The sequence below is a fragment of the Otolemur garnettii genome, unplaced genomic scaffold (genome assembly GCF_000181295.1).
Source record: "Otolemur garnettii isolate 467f Iridium unplaced genomic scaffold, OtoGar3 scaffold00198, whole genome shotgun sequence".
In the NCBI taxonomy this organism is placed as follows: domain Eukaryota; kingdom Metazoa; phylum Chordata; class Mammalia; order Primates; family Galagidae; genus Otolemur; species Otolemur garnettii.
In genome coordinates, this window is record NW_003852593.1 from 866,829 (window position 1) to 878,361 (window position 11,533).

At 48.9% G+C, this 11,533-nt stretch overlaps 1 protein-coding gene across 2 annotated transcripts in view; it reads right to left on the reverse strand.

Moving 5' to 3' along the window:
- Positions 1 to 6,174: 6,174 nt before the first annotated feature.
- The window catches only part of SLBP (stem-loop binding protein), a 15,536-nt gene continuing 10,177 nt past the window's right edge, over positions 6,175 to 11,533 (reverse strand). For both annotated transcript variants that reach the window (XM_023507710.1, XM_003801118.3), the window contains 3 exons: positions 10,889 to 11,038; positions 9,304 to 9,370; positions 6,175 to 7,097 (listed from right to left, as the gene is read on the reverse strand). In XM_023507710.1, the coding sequence (XP_023363478.1) occupies positions 6,981 to 7,097; positions 9,304 to 9,370; positions 10,889 to 11,038 (334 nt within the window). In that variant the 3' untranslated portion in view covers positions 6,175 to 6,980. The remainder of the gene's footprint in view (positions 7,098 to 9,303; positions 9,371 to 10,888; positions 11,039 to 11,533) is intronic.

Genomic DNA, 11,533 nt, shown 5'->3' on the forward strand with positions numbered 1-11,533 from the left:
ATGCTCCCGTTTAGAGTCACAAACGACCACCTGAGCCCCAGGGCCAGCACAGGCAGCCAGGCTCAGCTCCCCGACTACCAAGCACAGCTGGTTTCCACATGTGTCACCGCGGGGTGCGCGGGGTCCCAGGGTGCACGGGAGCCTGGGCTTGCCCTTAGGGGTACCGGGGTGAGCTAGGCCTGTGCGGATCTGGGGACATCTTGGGCTGCCAGCAGGGCCCGGGCTGGTCCGAGGGGGTCGCCCGCACGGCTCCAGTCCCAACACCCTGTGACAACCTGTCGCCAGTGTGTCGAGCAGGCGACAAACTGGGAACCGACGCCCGCCCACAGGAGCAGGGCGCGACGTGCAGGGCGCGGGGCTTGGAGCCTGCGCGAGCCCGGGCGGCAGGGCGAACCCGCGCAGGCCGCGTTCCTCCCGTGCAGCCGCTGCCGGCCAGAGCGCCGGGGTACCTGCGGTCCCGCGGGAGTGAGGATCCCAGTCCCGCTGGTGGGCTGGGCCCCAGACTCCGCGCTCCTGGCCCTGCCCTCTGCGCGCTGGAAAGCGCTGGGCGTGGCATCTTCCCCGCGCAGGGATAGGGCGGTGGGGTCCCCCAGGCCTTCCGCGGTCCCTGGCTCGCGCCGCTCCTGGAGGGGCTGGGTGCTCAGCCCTGGGCGCACAGTCTCCCCCCTGCCTTAGCCCCGCTGTGTGGCCCTAGGCAAGCCACTCGCCCCCTCAGGTCCCACTTCTGCATGTGTACAGTGCGTCGGGCTGGGCGATGGGAACTAGACCCCGCCGGTGCCCCTGAGGGCCTGGGGCTTGGCCCCTAGGTATAGGTTTGTCCCTCCAAGCACAGCTGGCCCCAGGGACTGGGCTTCTTGGAGGTCCCTAGGGACGAGCAGTGGAAGGAGGCCACACTCTTTCCGAGTCTCCAGCAAACTCCCAGCAAGGGGGTCTCTGCCTGCCCCTTCAGTCTCCCATCTCCAGGTCATGGGCCAGATTATCTGGGTATCACATGACCTGGTGCAGGGCCTGAAAATGGTCCCACCCAGGGAGAGGGAAAGCTCTGCAAGGGGGTAGTGACAAGCAGTGGGTCAGAGGGGAGAAAGCAACAGTGTGCCTTGGCCCCTTGGGAGGAGAAGTGACTAGGCCTGCAGTGGACAACCAAGGACAGATGCATAGAGGCCAAACGGTGCTCGGAGGCTTAGAGACCTGGGTGAGGCCATTCACCCCAGGGCACCCTAGGGCTGGATGCTAAGGGAGACAAGGGGTCCTAGGGATCAGGCCAGCCCAAGCAGGTTCTGGGCCCAGCAAGGCTAGCTGATGCCAAGATGGACTGCCACTTCCACCTGAAAAAGCAGACAACCCAGCACAGCCAGCAACGGACGGCTGAGCACTCATCCAGGCCAGTCCCCCTATTTTAATCCCCTCCTCCAACATTCAAGCTGAGCTGGCCAGGTCACCCCAAGGCAAGTGGCTTTGTGACCTGTGCCAGAGCAGAGGAGGACAGAAGAGAACACAGACACCTGATGGCACCTGTGCCAGGGACACCCCCTCCTGAGTTGGGTTTTCTGGCCTAGCCCATCTGGACCTGTGACAACTACCTCAAATCACCGAGGTCACCTGTGTATGTCAAAGCCACGTGACTAAATTATATCCACCTGTCCCTATCAGCCCTTATTTTAGTGGACTGAGATTCTGTACCCCACTAAGGTGGTATCTCTCTGTCCAGAGAAAACCATCACAGCACCGTCCATCAAGCCCTTGCCATGTGACAGCCTACAGGGAGATGTTAAATACCTCCCCACTAGGCCAGGTGTGATAGCTCATGCTTGTAATCCCAGCACTCTGGGAGGCTGAGGCAGATGGATTGCTTGAGCTCAGGAGTTTGAAACCAGCCTGAGCAAGAGCAACACACGCGCGCGCGCACCCATCTCTACTAAAAAGAAAAAAATTAGCTAGGCATAGTGGTATGTGACTGTGGTCCCAGCTACTCGGGAGGCTGAAACAAGATGACTTGAGCCCAGTTGTTTGAGACTGTTATGAGCTATGACACCACAGCACTCTACCCAGGACAGAGAGTGAGACTATGCTAAAAATAAAAAAAATAAGCTGGGCACGATGGCTCATACCTGCAATTCCAGCACTGTGGAGGCTAAGGTGGGAGAACTACTTGAGCTCAGGAGTTTGAGACTTGTCTGAGTGAGAGTCAGACACCGAATCATTCAAAAAATGAAAAACCCAGCCAGGCACCAGGGTGAGCACCTATAATCCCAGCAGCTTCCAGAGGCTGAGGCAGCAGGATGCCCACAGCCCGAATCTGAGATTGCAGTGAGTTATGACACCACTACACTCTGCTCAGGGCATAGGGTGGGACTCTCTCAACAACAAAACTGAATTTAGACCAAAATTTATATATGAATGTTCATAGCAGAATGATTCACAGCAACTAAAAGGTGGAAACCACCCAAATGTCCATCAACAGATGAATAAACAAAACATGGGTTGTGAGCTATCCAGTGGAATATTCACCCTTAAATAGGAAGAAAAATTTGACACATGATACAACATCGATACACCTGAAAAACATTATGTTCAATGAAATAAACCAGACACGAAAGAATATTTTGATTCCATTTATATATAAAATATCTAGAATAGGCAAATTCATGGAGACAGAAAGTACAATAGAGGAGGTGGTGAGGGTACTGCTAAGAAGCACAGGGTTTCTTTTTGGAGTGATACAGATATTCTGGAAGTGGTGGTAAAGGTTGATATAAACTGAATATACTAAATGTCATTGAATTATACATTCTAAAATGGCTAAACGCGAGACCCTAAAAAACTATAGTCCCAGCTACCAGGAGACTAAGCCAAGAGGATCACTTGAGACCAAGAGTTTGAGGTTGCTGTGAGCTATGACGCCACAGCACTCTACCAAGGGCAACTGAGACTCTGTCTCAAAAAAAAAAATATATATATATATATATAGATAGATAGCTAAAACTGGTCCATTTTTTAATATATATTTTTTATTCAATCTTTTGAAATGGGGAAAAGGGCCAGGCGAGGTCCCACATGCCTATAATCCCAGCACTATAGAACATCAGAGGGCAAGGGTTCAAGACCAGCCTGTGCAACATAGCAAAACCCAGTTCTCTAAAAAAAAATTGAAAAAGTAACTGGGTATGGTGGCGGGCACTACTGGGGAGGTTAAGGTAGGAGTATCACTTGAGTGCAGGAGTTTGAGATTGCTATGAGCTAAGCTGAGGCCACTGCACTCCAGCCTGGCCAAGAGAGCAAGACCCTGTCACCCACAAATAAAATCATATGCAGATTGGTGATCAAATAGGCACAGCTCCTCCAACTCCCCTCAGGCTCTCAGTAGACAGCTAACTCTCTGCTACTCGAGCCACCTCCAGTTCATCAAGTGCCATAGCAGGACATCACCCAGCAGACCTTTTGGATTTGCCCACGTGAAGTAATAGATCCTATAATTCATCAGTTAATCAGGAACCTCTACATGGGCCAGAAAGCCATCAGGGGCTGGCCCTGTGGCTCAGGCAGAGGCTATCAACCCAGGTGGGAGATTCTGTCCACATTTTTCCATCAAAGGGACATAGGACTCAGCAACTTGGTGGCAGAAATGCTGAAAAAGAGAACCTGAGGGCAAGATTGTGACAGGCCAGCAGGAAACACAAGAGGCTTCACAATACAGGGAGAGAAGTTAAGTCTGAGGATATGGGATGACAACGCTGATAAGCTGACCCCAGCTATACATGGAAAGACAGGAAAATGACTCACCCATGCGGACAAGATAGCAATCAGCCTGGGATTGTGAAGAATTAATCATGCTGGACACACTTAATTTAGTTCTGACATTTCTGGGTTCAATGTACAAGAGTCAGGAATAAAGACAACTCAATCCTATCCTATTGGTTATTTGTAACATTCAGAGAAAATACTAGATTACATTAACAGCATTAAGAGGCAAGCACTCAAGTCTGAAGATTGATTTCCTTGGTGCGTAAGAACATTCCAAGAATTTAAATGTGAAACAAAAGCCAGTACCCTGGGAGACGCTTCTGAAGCCCAAGTCAGGCCTCACGCCTCTACTCAAGACCCCAGCACCTGTCTCACCTGGGCAGGTCAATGTCCTCCTTGCAACCGAGACCCACCCTTGACCTCACCCATCACATCCCTCTACACAGCCCACCCTGGCCAAAGATTACTTATAATACTCCAAAATCTAAGATATGCCACTCTTCTGCCAAGGCTTCCAAGTTCCAGGGTTAACCATTAGTCCAGAACGTCATCTGTATCTGTTCCCATATGGACAGGGCTCCTTGGACATCATTCCTTAAGGTCAGGTCCTGGGGCTGAGTCCCAGGTGAAGACCTCAGAACCACCCACCAGCCCTGCCAGGCTACACACCTCACAGCAGGGGGCACAGACCTAGGGTAACTGCAAAAGCCACTCCCAGGAGCCACTGATGTGCCAGGCAATGTCACATGGGGCAGGTCCCCACAAGGGCCTGACCTTGCTCTAGGGCCTCCCCAGGCTTCTGGGCTACAGACCCCACTCTGGAATTATCCCTCCTCTTCCATGAAAGGGGCTAGTGTCTCAGCCTGCTCTCTGCCAGCCCAAGGCCTCTTTCTTTTTTTTTTTTTTTTGAGACAGAGCCTCAAGCTGTCCCCCTGGGTAGAGTGCCGTGGCATTACAGCTCACAGCAACCTCCAACTCCTGGGCTCAAGCGAGTCTCCTGCCTCCGCCTCCCAAGTAGCTGGGACCATAGGCGCCCGCCACAACGCCCGGCTATTTTTTGGTTGCAGCCGTCATTGTTGTTTTGGCGGGTCCGGGCTGGGGATTCGAACCCGCCACCTTAGGTGTACGTGGCTGGCGCCTTAGCCGGTTGAGCTATAGGCGCCGAGCCCAAGGCCTCTTTCATTTCAGCACAACCTGCAGGTGACAATGCCCGTGTAATTCTTTCATAAGCTTTACAAGGCCCCTGTGACTCTCACTGTGGTTCAATTCATTAGACAAAAGCTATATACTCAAGTCTTCAAAACAACCCATCTGTCTCATGCCCTGCTGAGGGACAAGCAGACCTGTTAGACAGGCAGGTCTCATGAGAATCTCAGCACAGATCCATCTTCCTGGCATCCTCTGATTGACCTTTGCCACCTAGCAAGGGTATGGACACCTAAGAGTGCTAAGTGCCGCTCCTTCCAAGTTGGAGCCCTTCCTGTGCTGTTTCAGCTTTTAGTAAAAGGACTCCAGGAGCTCCTGCCTGAAGAGCCCGTCCACACCTCCAGCTCACTAGACATTTGCTATGTTCTTCTGCCATAGTGAAGCATCGAGGTCATTACACAAGGACCTGCTTTTCTCTTACCTTCCATATTACCCACATCTTCCTACTGGTCCTCACTCACAGCCTCAAAGCCAAGGCTTTCCCCAGCAGTTTCCTCACAGACTTGCCCCCAAAGTCTTCCCAGGCCTCAGGATACCACCGTTGGCTATCAACATGCTACACTCCCACCCCAAGGCCACAGCACATCTCAGCTCAAATGCTATCCCATCTGATGTCTCCCAACCACTCTGCCAAGCCTGGTCCACCTGACATACACTACCTCATCTCAGGCAGTCTGTCTCCTGTTGTGCCCGTGTCTCCCACACCCTTACCTGACACAGGGGTCCACAGATGTGTTAAGAAGGAAGGGCCTTCTGCCTTTTCAAACTCCTGCCAGAGCCCATTTCTTGCTTGAAGTGAGCCCAGGATTAATTCTGAATATCTCTGGGATATGTGACCACGGCTCATGGGCTGGTGGCCACATCTGCAAGCAGCTTCCAGAGTCCCAGGTGCACTATGGAAGGCAGGCCAGTGCCCCTAGGACCTGTGACTGGGCCGAACGCTGGCTCTGCTATGGGGTCTGTCCCTGTTGACCCTGGGTGTTGAGGAAGTAGGGAAGGTCACCTGCTCTGTACTGGGTCCAGACATAGCCTGAAGGAGCACCAAACCCATCAGACATACCCTCCTTTCCCCATGCAGGGCGGAGCACAGAGTCAGCATAGGGGAGAACCCAGCAACCTCTTGAGCACACAGTCACCTCCTGCCACACAAATACTTCAGACATGAAAGAGACACACTGATCTTGCAAATAATGTGCTCACAGCACCACTCACCTGCAACATCCTAAAGGTTTCCTTTTTTATTTTTGCAACATCATTGCATACAAAAGCAATAGAAACATAACAGTCTTAACAAGAAGTTTACAATTGAATATTTGAACAGAAAATCTGTACACAATATCATTTACAGCAATTTTACATAGTAAATTAAGTGATTGCAAAAAAAGTTCTAAATCCCTCTGTTGCCTTATCTTGGAGTATTATAGATAAAGAGCCTACCCAGCGCTATTCACAAGCACCAAATTAAGACTGTGTAACTGACATAAAACCCATTAATTTAATAAGTGTAACTGTTCAGAGCTCTAGAGGAGGAAAAAAACCACTTGAACATGTTGGTAAAAGGCCAAAAACTCAGTCCCATGAAGACACGTAGGTGTCTGGCACAAAGAATACCTTGTCAGACCCCTGGCAGAGAATGCTGACTCTAAACTGGTCCCATGAATTCATGGTTAAATGCAAAACAATCCTGACAAGTGGCAACTTAATGTTTAAAATACTTGTGGAAAACCTGTTAAAGGATACATGTAAGTTTAACCTGGATGGTCAAGATTAAGCAATTTAAGTTTGCTGCAAAACTGCTTCAAGTCTTTTTCTTGGATTTAGCTTCATTAACAATTTAAAACATGCAAAATACACTCACTGGTACATAAAACTAACGTTTCTTATGACAATAAGGCAGGAATAACAATCATCATGAGATCATGAGCTACTGACAGAGAAACCACCCAGGTAGAGGAGCGTGATACATGCCTGGCCTCACTGGCCTCCCACCGGGTACGGGGGCACCTGTTTCTCTGTTGGCCCAGGTGGCACAGCTAGCTCATGGCCGAGAAGTCTCTCAATGGTTCAGTTAAACAAGCTTCCAAGTCAAACTCGTCCTCCACTTGGCAGTCCACGTGTCTGACTTTGGTGGGTGTGCCAGAGTAGACATCCTAGAAAAGAGAAACAGAGGTCATGCACACGTCCAGAAGACAGACCCCACACACAGGCCTGCATGCTCCACCAGGGAGGGAATGGCACCTGCTCCTGTGCCCAGCATCACCAGTGAAGGTCACATGAAGGCAGAAGGCTGGCAGCAGGAGATGCAAAGCAGCTCACTGAAACTCACAGACAGTGAGTGACATCCCACAGTAGCTGAAGCGTCAGATTCCTACTCACTGAACTACTCCCATCCCAGGTTAGAATCAGAAGCTCACAGATGCCCTGACATCTGAGCCATGGTATTAACGGGAGCTGTCAGGAGGACCAGGCACAGTCGCCCACCTATGACTAGTAGAGCAGAATCACACCAAAATGGCCATACCAGACACCAGCCAAAGAAGACCTGCCTCAGCATGGAGATGGGAGGACCGAAGACAGCCCATCTCCCCTTCCCCAAGCTCACCTTGACCCTAAAGCAGAAGACACCTCATACACCCCACAACTTATTTGTATCACATAATTTATGGCACATTAAGGTGTATAACTCAATTGCAACAGATGCTGATGATACTCCAAAGAGGGATCATATGTACCATTACTGCATAACATACAAAGTTAAATGATTTATAAGCACAGAAAGAATTCTAAATGTACTCTGGTCAATACCATCTGAATCATGCTATAAACTTACAAACCAACATGTTTCCCGTGGCATTCCTGCCCAAATGATCCAACCTGACCTAATCCTTAAGGAAGCAACCAGCAATTCAAATTGACACAGCTTTACAAACACTAAACTGGGTGGCGCCAGCCCCATATACTGCCAAACAGCAACAACAATAACAACAAATAGCCAGGCATTGTGGGGGCACCTGTAGTCCCAGCTACTCTGGAGGCTGAGGCAAGAGAATTGCCTAAGCCCAAGAGCTGATGGTTGCTGTGAGCTGTGTGATACCACGGCACTCTACGGAGGGTGATAGAGCGAGACTCTGTCTCTACAAAAAAAAAAAAAAACACTAAACTGATCCTTTTCAATGAAATGAGTCCCCATAATGGGGAAAGGCAGAGAGCCTGTTCTAGGTGAAAGGAAAAAAAAAAGGGCACCATAGTTTAAGTGTGTGATCCTTGATTAAGTTCTGTATCAAAAAGGAGAAATATGGGTGGTGCCTGTGGCTCAAAAGCGTAGGGCACTGGCCCATATGGCAGAGGTGGCAGGTTCAAACCCAGCCCCGGCCAAAAAAAAAAAAAAAAAGGAGAAATACTCAAAAGGACATTATTGGAACAACTGGGAAACCTTAAATGTGAACTGCTTATCAGACAAATTTTGTGCATAATACATTTCCCACATGTGAATACTACACTGTGCTTACCTCAATCTTAAAAGACAGAATTAGTAACATCAACTGGCAAAGCTCCACTGCCACTTCCAAGTGGTTAAGGAATATACAAATAAATAGCAGATAGCCACATAAGGGTTTGCTATATAGATTGTTTTTCAAAACAGTTTTAGAGAAAAGAGCTTTTCCAAGTACCTACTTAGTTTAGCCTTCTCTCCTCTCTTCTACCCATCAAGCCACTGTTCCTTGGAGGCCCCCAGATCTCTTACCAAGAACCCAGCACCCAGCCTCTTCATGGCCTGGCTCCCACATACCCATGCAGTCTCCTCTCCCTTCTCCCCCAAGGGCTTCTCATTTACCTCGAACTTCTGACAGTGCAGCTAAAATGTCAGTTGCCCGCCACAACGCCTGCTTTTTTTTTTTTAATGCCCTATTTTTAGAGACAAGGTCTCACTCTGGCTCAGGCTGCTCTCAAACCTGTGAGCTCAGGCAATTCCCTGGCCTCAGCCTCCCAAGTGCCAGGATTACAGGTGTGAGCCACCACTCCTAGCCAACCCCTACCCCCTTTTTTTAAAGACAGAGTCTTACTTTGTCACCCTCGTGCTGTGGTATCACAGCTCACAACAACCTTAAACTCGTGGGCTCAAGTGATTCTCCTGCCTCAGCCTCCTAATAACCCGGCTATTTATTTTTAGAGACAAGGTCTCACTCTTGCTCATGTTGGTCTCGAACCTGTGAGCTCAGGGCAATACACCAGCCTCAGCCTCTCAGAGTGCTGGGATTACAGGTGTGAGCCACCATGCCCAGTCAAGTGGCCTATGTTATCAACAATTCCCCTGAAACTCCCAAGCTGAATGACACATCCAAAGAAAGTACTTACGAAGTCATCCTGAGAGCTCATCTGGGGCTCAGACCCACTTTCTGGGGATTCCAGGTCTATGGGGTGTCTGTGAAATAAAATCCAATAGTGTCAGCCACTGGTTTCACAGTAAGTTCTCCAAGTCTGTACCTTAAAAACCAGCTCTACCCATATCCTCCTGCCTAAATGATACTGACATTACCTTTCCCACTGGCCAGATCCAACCCTGGCCTAATCAATCTAGTAGAGATGAAGCTGACAGTGGTTACAGGAGACAGGAAATCTACCTGCTCGACAGCTGCAGGATTCTGGATCATTTAGGGACACTTCCAAGTTCCCTGAGAGTAGGGCACTTGTAACAAGCTCAGTTTTTGAGGGAAGGAATGAACACCATGACAAGCCAACTCTACACTATTACTAATTTTGCCATTTTCTATTCATAGAAAACAGCACAATGGTTCATGCTGGAAAGAAAACCATGTGACATTTGTCAGGCTAAATGTGTAAAGCCACGTTAAGAAATCATTTCAAATATGCTGCTTTCTAATAAACTTCCCAGCACAAAGAAACTTGAAATATTTGTTGAATGTCTAAATGTGTCTGAGGAAGGAAGCAGCTCAGGACTAGGCTCAGCGCCTGTGGCTCAAGCAGCTAAGGCACCAGCCACATACACCTAAGGTGGCAGGTTCGAATCCAGCCCAGGCCTGCCAAACAACAATGACGGCTGCAACCAAAAAATAGCCGGGTGCTGTGGTGGGCATCTGTGGTCCCAGCTACTTGGGAGGCAGAGTCAGGAGACTCGCCCAGGAGTTGGAGGTTGCTGTGAGCTGTGATGCCACAGCACTCTACCCAGGGGGACAGCTTGAGGCTCAATAAAAAAAGAAGCTCAGGACCAGAGGGAGCTGAGATGAAACAGAAATGCCCCCAGAGGGGGATGAGTACAAGACCTTCTAGACTATTGCAGCAGGGGACCCACTGTGCAACTATGTTCAAACCTGGGATACTTTCAGTTAGACCCAGATTTAAAAACTGAGGAGAAAGGTAAAAAATCTTCCTTAATCAATAAGACTTTTCTTTACATACATAGCTCAACATAAATTAGTCAAATATCATAGGATGTTTCCTTTTTTTTTTTTTTTCCCTCAGCCTCCCAAATAGCTGAGACCACAGGCGCCCACCACAACGCCTGGCTGTTTTTTGGTTGTAGTTGTCATTGTCTGGCAGACCTGGGCTGGATTTAAACCTGCCAACTCCGGTGTATGTGGCTGGCGCTCTAGCCGCTGAGCTGTAAGGCGTCAAGCCAGGATGTTTCCATCTTTAAATAAACAAACAAAAACAGCCACCATGTATTCCCAGGATTATTGAGTTCTATCTTTTCTAGCTACAAAACTAAATCCAATCCAGGAATCAACTCACTGTAGAGAAAGTGAGCTTTCACACCTACCCAGCTTCACACACCGTAGAGAAATAGGCATGGTGCAGCTACTTTGCTCCCTCCTGCCTGTCAGGGACCTACACCTGTGACAACCTGCCCTGCAAGAGACATGCAGAGGTGCTCAGTCACCACACCAGTCAGAGAAACAGTATGGAGGAAACCAAGACATACATTTCCTGCAAATCACATCCTTCTTCAGCTGGAGGATCCCAAAAATGCAGTGCCACCTTCCAGAGTCTTATCTGCTGGTCCCAAGACCGGCGACTATACTTCTTAAACTTGTTGGGAGTCTTGGGGTGGATGCCAGGTTGCCGAAGGTGTCTACAAAAGAGCAATACCACCCTCACATGCCATTCTCACTTGCGCATTAGCTTTAAGATTAACTGAACTTTGAAATCAGTGTGATTCTAAGAATCATGGATCAACTTCAAGATTCTACAAAATGAGAAGTAATGTATAAAACCCACTATTTCTTCAAATCTTACTGTTCTTGTGCATCTATATTCCAGAAAACTAAGCTTTAACACCAATTCTGCCAAAAAGTTTGGGCAAACTCTAAAGCTTCCTCCTTATCTTTTTGTGTCAATGTGTTCCAGGAATTGGACAGATAGGAATGTGCCACTTACAGAAGATGGAGCAATGCCAACATGCTTAAATCAGACCTTGACAATCATATATGTATACACGTATATACATGAATATATGATAAAACTTTTGTCACCCTCTGTGGAGTGCCGTAGCATCATAGCTCACAGCAACCTCATCAAACTTCTGGGCTTAGAAATCCTCTTGTGGCTCGGCGCCTATAGCTCAACC